The sequence below is a fragment of the Carassius carassius genome, chromosome 38 (assembly GCF_963082965.1).
Source record: "Carassius carassius chromosome 38, fCarCar2.1, whole genome shotgun sequence".
Taxonomy (NCBI): Eukaryota; Metazoa; Chordata; class Actinopteri; order Cypriniformes; family Cyprinidae; genus Carassius; species Carassius carassius.
The window spans coordinates 18,984,040-18,998,354 of record NC_081792.1 but is presented as its reverse complement, the minus strand read 5'-3'; the positions used below and the strand labels follow the sequence as shown (position 1 = coordinate 18,998,354).

The 14,315-nt window shown below is 39.9% G+C and overlaps 1 protein-coding gene across 1 annotated transcript in view; it reads right to left on the bottom strand.

Moving 5' to 3' along the window:
• Window positions 1–3,522: 3,522 nt before the first annotated feature.
• The window catches only part of LOC132119483 (synaptotagmin-6-like), a 28,375-nt gene continuing 17,582 nt past the window's right edge, over window positions 3,523–14,315 (bottom strand). Inside the window, exons 2-7 of the mRNA XM_059529509.1 lie at window positions 8,043–8,421; window positions 7,059–7,635; window positions 5,513–5,633; window positions 5,131–5,302; window positions 4,888–5,038; window positions 3,523–4,806 (exon numbers count right to left, since the gene is read on the bottom strand). Of these exons, the coding sequence (XP_059385492.1) occupies window positions 4,735–4,806; window positions 4,888–5,038; window positions 5,131–5,302; window positions 5,513–5,633; window positions 7,059–7,635; window positions 8,043–8,421 (1,472 nt within the window). The 3' untranslated portion in view covers window positions 3,523–4,734. The remainder of the gene's footprint in view (window positions 4,807–4,887; window positions 5,039–5,130; window positions 5,303–5,512; window positions 5,634–7,058; window positions 7,636–8,042; window positions 8,422–14,315) is intronic.

Sequence of the window (14,315 nt, the reverse complement as noted above, 5' to 3'; positions counted from 1 at the left end):
AAAGAAAGACAAGGACGCTAGACGTTTAGCTACAATTCAAAATGTTCCAGGGATCGAAAGTTTTTTTTAAACGAGTAAAGAATGAGCTCAGGACAACAATGACACAGAAGCGATTGACTGCACTCTCCCTGCTATCCATTGATGCACCAGTTGACCGGCCATAAATCGGAACCGGACGGTTTTTGCTTAAAATACGCGATCGGCAATCGGCCGGTTTTTGGTCCTTTTTCGGACGATTTTTCCGGAAGTGCGCTCGCGTGCACAGACTACATTGTAATCATTCGCTATGTCATTTGTGTGCAAGTATTTCAAAATCTGTGTGCAGGACACGGTAAGCTGTACAGCACTGGAAGTGCAGAGCTACACGTCTGAGGCACAGATACAGGAAGCGATCAGCAGTTGTTGTACTGATGCACAAATAAGAGCCTTTCCAGCTCACTGAAGCTGCACGAGCATACTGTAGGCTATAGACGGTTTCATCGGGCGCACGCGCCTGGCCCTAAATTAACTTCCGTTCTGTGTTGTGTATATCGGACTGGCTGCAATGCCTTCTACAAACGCAGTTAAAGTCAAGGTGATGAGTAGACTCATCAGTTGGGCTCAGGTGGTTGTGCTGCGGGATGTGTTTCCCATACATTTATTTATTTTTGGAGACTCGCCACAATTTTAAAACTGATCGATTTTCAAAAAGGCTTCGTTGAATAAACATGAGTAACGTTACGTACTGCACGTTTAATAATAATAATTCCTTACATTTATATGTTTTAATATCAAAGCGAGGCACTGGTGTTTTTATATCGCTGTATTTCTGAAGGAAGACTTCCATGTTATATGCCTGATAAAACAGCGTGTGAGCATACCAGCTCTGCTTTGTTTACAGCTGTTACTGGGGAAACCTCTATTTCTCCTCTATTTCTCTGCTGGCAAAGAATGAATTTGCATTTTCATTAAGTCCGCCTGATCCACGCAACAAACATATTTTGTTTGTTATCAAAAAATATCTATTCTAGAGGGACTTGGCTGTTTTTGATTCTATTTGGAAGTCTACCGGAAGTTAAGTTAGGTCCACAAAAGCGCGCATGCGCAGTAACGTTTGTTTATGTTGTTGGCGTTGAAACCGTCACACGCGGAGACAGTGAAGGGATGTTCAGATCAACTTCTCGCGTATTGGATGAGAAACCAAACGGACTAAACCATTACAAAACTGAATTTTTTTTTTTTTTTTTTTTTTGTGAAGTAGAACTTGCATATACGTTTGAAAAGCCAGAAGTAAACGTCAGTTCTGTATAAGATGATTATTTTTATTTTACCTTAAAATTACATTGATTTAAAAATCACCCGCTGTAGCACACTGAAAAAAAGTGTTTCATCCATCCAATTAAACCATTTTAGGGTAATGATTCACATCTATATTTTTTAACTTGAGACAATAGTTATTTATATTTCATTGGCTCAAGTAAAAAAATATAGATGTGAATCATTACCCTATTTTTTATTTTTTTTTAATTGGACGAATGAAACACTTTGCATTTTTGTTTTATTCGCACCAACATTATTTGATTTTAACATTTTGGAATAATTTATTTATATAGCATACTTTTTTATTCTCACTGGTAAAGCTTTTTTTTTTTTAACCAAATTTTAAAACTAAAACAAATACTGAATGCTGATTAAGTAACATCTTATTGAATGTGTGTTGATTGTGGTGTTTGGACTGTAGAACTATGCAGTTGTTGCCTTTAATTTCACATGGTTACAGTTAATCTTTTAATTTAAGGCCAGTTCTATGTAGTTTCAACCCAATTCAAAAGCTAAAGCTAAATGCTGATGTCTGTACAATCTATGTTTGTTTTGAATGTAGGCTACTTACTGTGCAGTTACTCCCATTAATTTCAGATTGTTATGGTAATTATTTTAAATGGACAAAAGCCAGCTTGGCCTATTAAATACCAAATAAACATCTGGTTTATGAACACTTTCCTTCTTTCTTGTTTGTTGCTTAAAGATAAAAAAAAAAAATCGGAAATCGGTATCGGAATCGACCAGTTTGCATGTAAAAAATCGGAATCGGCCATGAAAAATCATGATCGTGTATCCCTAGAATCGTACTTGGTCAAGGAAATAAAATTTGGGGATGTAGTTGACACATTTGCTTGTGCAAAATCAAGGAAGAAGCAGTTCTGCTAAAGGTAAAAAACCTGATTTATTATTATTTTTGGGCAAACGTGAATTGACGCTGTCAATGATTTGATGTACATTTTGAATTGAGACATTTGAATATAGTGCTCACTGCTCATATGCCTACATGTATGTAGTTGGACAAGTTAATAAATTACACAACCTGTCCTCCAACCAATACGCTCGTGTAGGTCGTTTGTCCAAATCCCTGAAATACAACCCATCAGAGCATATACCACTATTGCGCCCCTATCGGCAAAAGGTCGTTTTCATATTAATGTTTTATGCTCTTTTATTTGCACTCTGGTTTGCGTTTCGTGTAGCTCAGTTGGTAGATTATTGCGTTATAAGTTGATATATAATCATGCTATCATGGGTTCGATCCCAGGGAACAGACGTACAAAAATGTATATGCTCAATAAATCATAATTTATCATGATTTCTGTGAGGGTTAGGTTTAGGGGTGGGGTTAGGTGTGGTCATTCGAACGAATAAGCCACCTAGTAAAATATGTAGGAAATACTGTGAGATCGGTGTAAAAAGCCCACACATTGCATTTAAATAAACGTGCGTTTTGATTGGTAATGACGTTATACGTCATTTCATGACGACAGACGCAACAAGATCCTGTCATTATTTTTACGCCCGCTAGAGGGTGCTTAACTGTAAAACGTAAATATAGGTCGTAATAAATGCTTGCACAAACGACCTATATGGTAATTTTTTGTTGGAGGACAGGCTCAAATTACATTTAAGAAATCACCTTAATTATGTCTGATGGGGGGTGGGGGGGGGGTTGTTTTTTTAGGTATAGTGCCCAGGGGCACCACACTGTCTTAATACGGCCCTGAGTATACCCCCAAAGCCACGTGGAGTACTTTTAATGAATGGATGACCTTTATATTGTTTCAAAATCTTGACCACCGATCACTGCCATTAAAAATCCTGAGACTTAGGTCTCTGCAGAGCAAAATTGGGCGTTTATCACCTTGTGGGTGTTTTCAAACTGCTGGGTGTTTCTAACTCATGCAATCTGAATGATCCCCCTTACCCAGCCCCACCCCTAAACCTAACGTCACTATGACGTCAACCAATCAGGTATCATGGTGTAAAAACACCCTGATCTGGTAACTCCCATTACTTCCCTGCAGAGACCTATACTTGAAAATCTTGGAAGAGCCAGGACATTTTCTTATATAACTCCAAATGTATTCCTCTGAAAGAAGAGAGTCATATATACCTAGGATGGCTCGAGGGTGAGTAAATCATGGTAATGAACATGGTAATTTTCACTTTTGGGTGAACTCTCCTTTTAACAAGGAATGAAATTAAAAACAAAACAGATAGAAGCAAGGAATTTTAATCACACCTTTCAAGTACAAGGGGATAGCTGTACATTACAAATACAAAGTCTCAATATAAAATTGGAAAGTGGCTCTGAATCAGGCATTTCATACAGAAACACCAATTCCACTGATTATTTATATAATGAGTTGCAGCCAGGCCAGCCAACAAAATATATAATGTTATCTGAAGAGAAAACACCTCAACGGTAACTGGAAAAATACAGAACAACATTTATCACATTTTATTTAAAATACAAAATTGGTCTTCGTATAACAGTGCTTCTAATTAACTGTACATAATGATATTATTTCAAGTCTTTAGAAAGCCAAGGATTTTTTGCATCCTTTAGATCTAAAACACAGTTCTTGGCATTCATTATAGTTTTACTTTGGAAGCTACAATTACTGTATGGTGAAATTATGATGACTGTACATTATAGACATAGCTGTGCATGGCTGCATTTAACTGAGGTGAACTTGATCAAAGAGAATGATGGAAAATTATTTATTTATACAAAATACTCCTAGAACAATCAGCAACTTAAACATTTAAATACAGACAAAGCATTTGTAGACAGGATACAAATTATTCTTGGCATTGGCGCTTTTGGTGGCAGAACAGTTTCACTACTTCACAAACAAAATAAAGATAAATGGAATATCTCTGCTCTATAAACAATAAACATTTAGGTTAAAATATCTCAATAGGTTGAAAATATTGAGGTCTTCTTAACATATCTCTCCAATCATAAAAATCTCTTAACACTTGTATTTTATTTTCAAAGAAGACAAAAAAAAAAAAAAGGAAGGACATTAAGGCTAAATATATATGATAAACTATATATTCATATCATTATAATGTCAATTAAATTATAACATATATCTACCAATTATACAATATTCATTAACACCTTTTTAGTCTTCTGATTTGCTCATCTTAAAGTGTATCGTTCAACCTCTTTGGGTAGCTTGTGGATTTACCCAACATTAGAAAGCAACACTTCAATCCAAACACACAAAAAACTAAAACTCAGCTAGGCTTAGATGCACTTGGAAAAGTTTGGACGGCACCCTCTTTCTTCCTGCTCCATCATACATGTACACACAGACATAAGTTGTGTCACACGTTCTTTAAGGACATATCTTGGATCTCACTATCACTCCCTGGGAGACACTTGGCTTAAAGACATAAGGAGAGGCCATCTAGTCCTTATGGACTGGAGGGGAGTCTGGGAGATGGGCAAGATCCCTGACTGTCAAAGCTTGCGGTACGAGTCTTCCACTGAAAAAGAGATGGAGAGATGAAAATATTGAAATCAAAATATATTTTCCACTCTGAAAACTTTTAAGGAGAGACATTCACCTCCTTCTCAGACTTCTTGGGCTCTAAGAGCGGGTGCCAGTGAGCGATGGGTTTTCGAGGGTAAGCGAGCATCTCATTCCAGTGGTCTCTCCCAAGGCCCTCGGCATGGCTCCCTACACGACAGACTCCAATGATCTCATTGTGTCCCACTCTATACAGCAGGAGAATGAAGAATAGATTATGAAGAGCATGCACAACATAATATTTGTAGAGCGAAAATATCACAGATTGAATAATACTCACAGATCGTAGTCCATAACTGATATGTGTAAGCTGACTTGATCCATATTCTCTGGTGGAATGTCAAAGATAATAGCCTCATTATATGCTGGATTCAGCGTGTTCTTTTTTATGGAAGTTTTCTTCTTTTTCAAGCGTCTCCCATCACAAATCAGTGACACCTTCACATACGGATCTGCCAACAGAGCAGGGAGGTGTGACACAATTTCTCAACGTATCTTTCTTCTTGTCTTTCATGGTCTGAATATGTCTGACTAAAGGACTTGTAATTTGCTTGCTGACAATGAAAAATGTGACTGTCCAAATAAATAAACAGGAAGATGTAGCCAAGCAGACAGATGCAAGAAAATAAAAAGACACAGAGAAATTAAGGAAAGCATCATACCTGAATAACCGGTAATATCCATGGCTTTGAGGTTCCTACATTTGATGACAGTAAGTGTAAGCCTCCCTGCAGTTGGCAAGTAGCAGAGAGAGAACATTATCTCTCCCAGATCCACACTCTCCTGCAGAGTCAAATGGAGATGCTCAAAATCTAGTAGATAATGTTGGCATTAATAGCAATATTGACTAATATAGTTATATTAGTATTTATAATGATTTTACGGTGAGCAAATAATAATTTTGCGAGTCACTCAGCAAGATGGCTGATGTATTAGTGATCAGTGACATTCATCACTGTGCAGGGATTACATTCTTTTCCATTCCAAGAATTGATTATGGACATTTAATTTGTTTTCTCAGTTTTATATATTAAACTGTACAGTATGTACATGTACATGATTTGGAGAGGTAGTAAATAGCTACAGTAACATGTGTCAAATTTAGAAGCAGTGGCTGTCTCGATTCAAATGTCGTCCTTGGTGAGACCAGACAAGCTTCAGAAAGTTGCTTGGAAAAGTTCAATTTCAGTGAGATAGTCGGGTGGAACTGAAAGTGTGCTGCACAATTCTATCAAACTGCTGCGGGTGAGTGATACAGAAGTTAAGTGTGGATCCAAGAGCTTTACCCTGGAGAACCCTAGGCGACAATAATTGTCTATGCCAGAATCCCCCTACTGTGTAGAAGAGATACAAACCTGGAACTCAAAACACTACACTCACTAACATGTAGTAGTAAGAGGAGCTCATGTACTGATGCAACAAAAAAATCAGAATGTGCACCACATTATTATGATGTAAGTTGCTTAGAAAAGCAAAATGATAAATAGTCTTGCAGGGCACTGAGCGTCTCTGCCTTAACCAGATACCAAAAAATCTGCACAGAAAATAATCCTGAAATTGGCAATAAACAAAATTCATTCACAATAAAACAAGTTAAATTATTAGATTGAAAATTAAAGTGAAAGTTAAACACAAAATGTCACTTCTGTCCTGGATCCTATGGATATTTTATAATAGAAAGGAGATGGGTTTTTGTCCATACAATGAAAGTAAAAGGGCACTAATTTTGTTTTCGACACAAATGTCTATCATTTTATGGACAAGTAGTTGAGACATTATTGAAAATATTTATTTTATATTCCACAGAAGAAAGTAAGTTATAGAGGTTGAGAGACGTTTCATATTTTGGGTGAACTATCCCTTTAAGACAGCTGAGATTATTGCAGATTATTGCAGTAGTGTCATATAATAAGTCAATCATTTTTGGTCTCAATGTTTTTAGAACTTAATATATGTACATTGTACAATTTATCATGTTTGGTAATTACAGTTTCAAATGACAATTTCACACCCCATAGGAAATTATGTCTACAAATCATCTAATTATTCATTCTTTGTGTTTTCAGAAAAATACTAAATACAAGTGGATTCCTATACTAGAAAACCAAATCATTAGGGTGATATTAATGTGACATAAGCCACATTAATGTGATGAATCACCAGTGGGGTCTGGACTCACTGAGTAGTAAAGATGATAAAGTGTCTTACGCTAGTGGCATACTGGATGTCCTTCCAGATAGATGTCTCCCGGGACAGGTCTGAAACTTCAAAAAGGTTTTCCAGTATCACCTCGCCAATCATGTCGTGCCTTGAGAAGCGGTCAAAGTCAAAGACGCTCAAGTGGAGCTTTCTGGACCCCAGCTCCTCATATGGCACCGGAAACTGAAAAGTCTCATCAAATGTGGGATTGAGTGTCTTGCGGTGCACACGAGTTTGGAATTTACGCTTACGGTCTGGGAGCAGGTAGATCTTGACATAAGGATCGGAGCTGCCGCACAAATCCTTCGCGGGTAGGTCGAACGCCTTGAGGATGGTAACGAGGAGGAGCGCTCCCTCGTAATCGTACTTTAGGGAGAAGTTGATCTTGCCGCATGTTTTGGCAGTGCCATTCTTAGATGACTCCTCAGCATCCATCATGCTCTGTTTGTAAAGTTCCGGTTGGATGCGACCAAGAGAGGCAGCGGTGCAGGTGGGATGGTCCTCCACATCTAAAAATTCACTTCCACGGTCCAGACTGGTCACATGGTGCATCTGCCTTGGAAGGTGCTTTTTGAAGGAACTATGCCTGGCAAAACAAAATTTGGCTACTGAATCATCCTGATCTGATGTGGTGGGTCTTTCACAAAAGACACACCAGGTGTTAATCTACATTTGAATTATAACACATGATCGAATGCAAATTGATGCTGATAATTCTGGATTTGCTGCAGGGTTCCCACAAAATATGTTTCTACTCTGGACGTAGCATGCTTTTCCATCATCTGACCTTCATTTTAGTCAGTAAAACCCAGAGTCCTACTTCAGGTCTAATTCTGTCTGACATTTACAAGATTTCCTAAGTAATAACATGATTAGGAATGACTGGAACTAACCTCATAATGGCTTTGTATATACAGTACTATAATGTAACTATGATGACCTATATGAAGGTCTTCAGACACAAACATTTTTTCATTCTTCCAGAACACTGACCTGTTAGAGGAGGCTGGCTCGGTTGTTTGCCGTGAGATACGCGTACGTCTCAGCAGATGATCCTTCATGGACAGCTGCACGTCTGCGGGGATATCTGGCGATGTATGACTAATCTTCACTGCCGCCTCCAGAAAGTTCCCAGGATCCTTCAGCTTGTCTGTTGCCATAATGTCTCTGAGGGTTGGGTAGTAGTCACCGTGACCTTCTTCTCTGTGTTGGTGCCTCTCTGGCCAAGTAGGGGCAAGGGCAGTGGCGCTAGAGGAAATCACTTTGCTGCGCCAGGGCACCCAGCACAGTTTCCAGGTGGCGACACTTATGACTCCCAGCAGGGCCAAACCACACACCACAAATACAAGCAGCAGGAGATTGAAGGAAACGTCTGGACAGAAGATACAACATGGACAGAAGTGGACATTGTAAAAAATGCACATAACAAATGGACTTAACAAATGGACTTCTAGATTTTAATCAATGTTTCAGTTACACAATTAAAAAGTGTACTAAAACTGGTTCAAATCAGTGTACACTGTGTACATTTCTTCTGCTGTTTTCATCCTTTTTGATTGGAACAAAAACTATAACTTTATATTTGACTTGAACATTTTGACTAGAACTAGAACTTGTTTTTACATATCTAATTAGAAAAATAAAAATATATAAATAGTAGGGGTGTAACGGTACGCAAAAATCACGGTTCGGTACGTACTTCGGTTTTAAAGTCACGGTTCGGTTCATTTTAGGTACGGTAAGGGAAAGAAATGCAAACATTAAACTGCAGGTTGTTTATTACAATAAACTTTTTATTTTTTTTATTTTTACACTTTTTTAAATACTTTTTAATAAAATATATATATAAAGTAAAAAAAGAATAAGAAATAAAATACTGCTGCAAAGTTCTCCACTAAATAAAATACTCTCAGTCTCAAACCAATATCATATAATAAAATATAATGAAAAATATAAATAAATAACTATGATTACAGTGGAGCATTACCAATCCCAGCTTGTAGGCCTGCTCATATTTAAAAATATATATAACTTTTCCAAAGTGTAAAGTTGCAGCATCAACAGTTTCAGTTTTTAGACCTGCTCAGATTTCGTTATTGCGTTGTACCGATCGTAATTAAGAGCAAAGGTCTGTTTAAATGCCGACAGGATGCCGACGCGTTTGAATTACAATCATTTTTTTCCTAGTTGTAGTGATGTTCACACTCGCGTGATGCCTTTTAAAAACCTTAAGCCGGTGACACACTGGCATATTGCACCTGTCAAACATAGTCTATTTTGCCGTCAATACTGTTGACGGTGTCCTTTATCAGTAGGCTTTATATCGAAAGCCCTGTACCGAAACGTTCCGGTACGAATACACGTACCGTTACACCCCTAATAAATAGCAAATATTATTAGCAGAAATTGGGTGTCTCAATAAAGGTAAATTAAACAAAATTTATTTTGCTATTACAGAAGTTTCTTTTTTTATTTTTGACGGGGGAAATATTTTTTTGTTTAATTTGCAGATAATTTAAGTTAAATTGTTAGTTAAGGTAAAATAATTACATTAATAATAATAATTTCTTTTTTAAAGGAAACATTGGATGCAAAATTCATATAAATTGTTTGCATATAAATGTCTTAGCAGTGTGGACACAACCACCCTACGATTTTCTGAGCAGTATGACATCATACTGTTTAGGCCCCGCCCACAACCACTGATGGACTGTCCCGTATTAGCATATTTCTACCCTCAGCCAGATGTACACTGTCCACCATTTTCTCTGCACTAGAGCAGCTGTAGCAACAACAATGTCTTGTAAGAAATGCGGGTGTTTTGTAGTTCGATGTAAAAGTGAAAATAAGAGTTTTTATTTTCTCCTGACATCAGAGCCACTGAGGATGCATTGGGTTAGTATGGTTTTTGATGGTAATGTGCCACAAAATACACAAAAAAATGTAAGAGATGGAAGGAGTTAGCAGTAGTTTATTATCATTTAAAGAGACATGCACCGAAACAGGTCCCTGTGAATAGAGCTGTTTTTGACAAGGTAAATAGGTTGTTGTTTTACACAATCATTGAGAAATGTTAACTAAAGTATTCTGCAGACATTTCATGAAGACCCTAAGAATCATGCCAACCTGTGGAAAATGGGCATCCAATGTCCCCTTTAAGTTAATCTACAGCACCCTTGGAAGTTTGCTAAAGCCCTTGACACCCGAGCTAGATAAAACCTGGTGGCAATTCAGCAGAATTTGCGACAAAAATGTAAAATACATAACATGAAACCAAATGTTTACAATTTCAAGGTGTATATAAAGAAAATTTCCAGTGGAAATGCAGCATTGACTTAAAAGGATATGTAACCATTTCATCAACTACTTTTGAAACCCTTTCACAATGGCCCTGGGTCAGCGGGCAGTCTATTTTGTTGAGCCCTGCCTTATAAAATCAGCAACAGCAAGCAGAACTTTAAAAATGAGATAAAAAAGAGCCGCTTATACATCAAAGGGAACGCGTAGAAGCTAAGCCTCTTTTTGAATCACTGCAAAACTTGACAACAGCATTCATTGGTTTACTAAAACAGCATATTTCAACTAATGATTTGTCTCTTTGCTTTAGCCTGTGGTGAAGGTATTAAAACAAATGTCCTGATCATTGCACGACTGCTGCACACTTCCTGGACAATCATTACAGAGCACTCACATAAATATTAATCAGCACATGCTGAGAAGACAAACTTCCAACATAGTTGTAGAAATGATCATTCAGTGAGTGTAATGCTCCATCTGATGAGGCTGTTTGCCTTTTTATAGGGATGGCAATTGGTTCTTATGCCTTTTAAACCCATCTCTGTGAATATCACAGGGTAATGAATAAATCGTCAGACCACAGTAACTTCCCACCACCATCATGTAGACAGAATTAACAATAAAGTTCACCCCCTTTCAGATGGAATTGCAAATGAGCTAAATGTAATTACATAGACCTACTTCTTGATACAAGAAGAGCGGGTCATTTTTTTATTCCTGCTCAATAACAACAATTTTATTATCTGAGTGGATGAAAAAAATGCTGATATAATGATTATTACAAATACGTTGGAGTGCGTGCCTCTCAGGGATGGAGCACTTGGCTGGCAACCAAGAAAACAAACAGGTGCCGCACCGATGTACATTCTCCTTTCAATCACACTCTCACAGTTATTCGCTTCTCCAAATGGGGGACTGTGGGAGCACATAAACAACTTGACAAAATAATTAATGTGCCAATAAATGTGGAAAACTGGCCACTTGGGAGGCTTTGTGGAAGAAAATTATAAACGTACACCACACGCTCTGAGATTAAAATGTAATAATTCATCACTTAATTGCAGATGTGTTCTGATTTCTGTACACTCATCACAGAGCAAATTCACCAGTGACAATCAATCTGCACATAGTTGGTTGCTCTCGTATACATAGGTCTTGTCTTTAATAAGAAAATTAAACAGCAGGACCAACGTTATCATTATCAGGACTTTATATCAGCAAAACTCTTTTTATTATTTATAATTTTGTTTTTAAACGCAATAGTGTTCTCAGCACAAGTTCTGTTAAGATAAACCACACAATTCCTTTAAATATTATATAATGCTGTAATTGTTTTTGAGCTATATAGCTATTAGAACTTAAAACATAATGATTTTAACTGCCCAGTCAAAAATTTCAATTTGCTAAAAACTGACTCATCCTCAGGCCCCCCAAGATGTGAATGAGATTGTTTCTTCATCAGAAAAGATTTGGAGCAATTTACCATCACTTGCAGGGGGATCCTCTGCAGTGAATGGGTGCCATCAGAATGAGTGTCCAAACAACTGATAAAAGCATCACAACAATCCACATGTAATCCACACAACTTCAGACTATCAAGTAACATCTAGTGAAGCAAAAGGCTGTGTTGTAAGAGACAAATCCATCATTAAGACATTTTAACTTTAAACAGTCACATCTGGCCATAATATATAATAACTCTTCCTCCTGTATCCATCAGTCCATCCCCGTTGTCTTCTCACATTCAAATCAAAATATTTGTTTACAAATATTTTGGACTGTATTGCTTGTAAACAGTGCATGATCTGTGCATATTTTTGGATTGGTTTATTACAAACATGCAGCTTTTGGCTTCACAAGACATGAATTAATGGACTGGAATCAATTTTCTATCAGTTGTTTGGACACTGATTCTGATGGCACACATTCACTGCAGAGGATCCATTGGTGAGTAAGTTATGTAATGCTAAATTTCTCCAAATTTGTTCCAATGAAACTCATCTACATCTCGGATGGTTTATTATTCCTTAAACTGTCCAGTTTTTACCCTTCTGTATTTTGTGTGAAGTATGTATTGTTTATAATTCTAATGCTTTAACCATCACAAAATAATAATGCTATCAATTTCAATGATGATATGACTTGGACCCTCATCAGACCAGATATGCAGATAAGAAATCTATTAGCCTCTCAGACAGTCAGACTCTTTTCTGCCACAAATGAAATATTAATGGGTGTGATACAAGGTTACACAACCATTACATTGTTTACACTTTGACAGCTTTACCTCAAAGAAGCCGGAGTGCATTAACATCAACAAGAACCTGTCACAGTGTCTAGGTTGTGTTCCCTGGGTTTCCACTAGGTGTCCTCCTTTCCCACGGTGTCTGTCACCTTATCACTTCCTGTACCCTTATTTGGTCACCTTCCTCCTTGTTTGAGTTAATTGATTGTTCCCCACCTGTCTCCAGTTCCCTCATCATCCTTCTGTGTATTTATACCTGGTCTGTCTGAGTCTGTGTCACAGAGTCCTTGTCTAAATGTTTGATGATATCCGTAGTCTTGCCATTTCCGTGTGTTCTGTTCTGTTTCATGTTGTTTGGATACTCTGGTTTCGACCCTGCCTGGACTGTTTACCCTTTTGGATTTGCCCTCAATAAAACATCATACCTGCACTTGGACCTCTACTTGTTTCCTGTATCACCGAACGTGACAGAAGGACTCCGTCAAAACCTTGAGATCCAGCAGTATGTCGACTAACGCTTCTTCCCCAGCCACCGAGCGGGAGAGAGATAGTCGGTTTGAGGGAACCCGCCTGGTTGTGTTTCGCGGGACCAGGGGAGGTCACCGAGGAGGAGGTGGGCGAGAGGAAATTCAGCACAAGATGGCCGCCAACCCAGCGCCGCTGCGGTGCATGACCACCAACCCTGCACCACGAGGCAAGATGGAAGCCAGCCTCACCCCACAGGGCAAGATGGCTGCCAGCTCAGCACCAACGCCCAGGATGGCCGCTGAGACCCTTCTCGATTACTTCGAGATGCTATCAAGGATCTTAGAGGTTCCCAAGACGGTTAACGTCATGGTTGCTGAGCTAGAGCCACAGCACAAAATGGCCGCCAGCCCAGCGCCACAGCACAAGATGGCTGCCAGCCCAGAGCCACAGCACAAGATGGCTGCCAGCCCAGAGCCACAGCACAAGATGGCTGCCAGCCCAGAGCCACAGCACAAGATGGCTGCCAGCCCAGAGCCACAGCACAAGATGGCTACCAGCCCAGAGCCACAGCACAAGATGGCCGACTCAACGCCTGAGTCTCAAGACAAGGTGCCACCGACTCACCATCATAGAGGGCGGAGGAAGAGGAGACAGGCGCCTACCATTCCTCAAAGTCCGGAGAACGTTCCCGAGCAGGGCGCTGCCGTCCAGGAGGACGTTCCCGAGCGGGCCGCTGCCGTCCAGGAGGACGTTCCCGAGCAGGCTGTCGCCATCCCCGAGGCGGTGCCCGATGCTGTTCCGGAGGCCGAGGCGGTGCCCGATGCTGTTCCGGAGGCCGAGGCGGTGACCGATGCTGTTCCGGAGGCCGAGGCGGTGACCGATGCTGTTCCGGAGGCCGTGGCGGTGACCGATGCCGAGGCGGTGACCGATGCCGAGGCGGTGCCCGATGCCGTTCCGGAGGCCGAGGCGGTGCCCGATGCCGTTCCGGAGGCCGAGGCGGTGCCCGATGCCGTTCCGGAGGCAGAGGCGGTGACCGATGCCGTTCCGGAGGCAGAGGCGGTGACCGATGCCGTTCCGGAGGCAGAGGCGGTGACCGATGCCGTTCCGGAGGCAGAGGCGGTGACCGATGCCGTTCCGGAGGCAGAGGCGGTGACCGATGCCGTTCCGGAGGCAGAGGCGGTGACCGATGCCGTTCCGGAGGCAGAGGCGGTGACCGATGCCGTTCCGGAGGCAGAGGCGGTGACCGATGCCGTTCC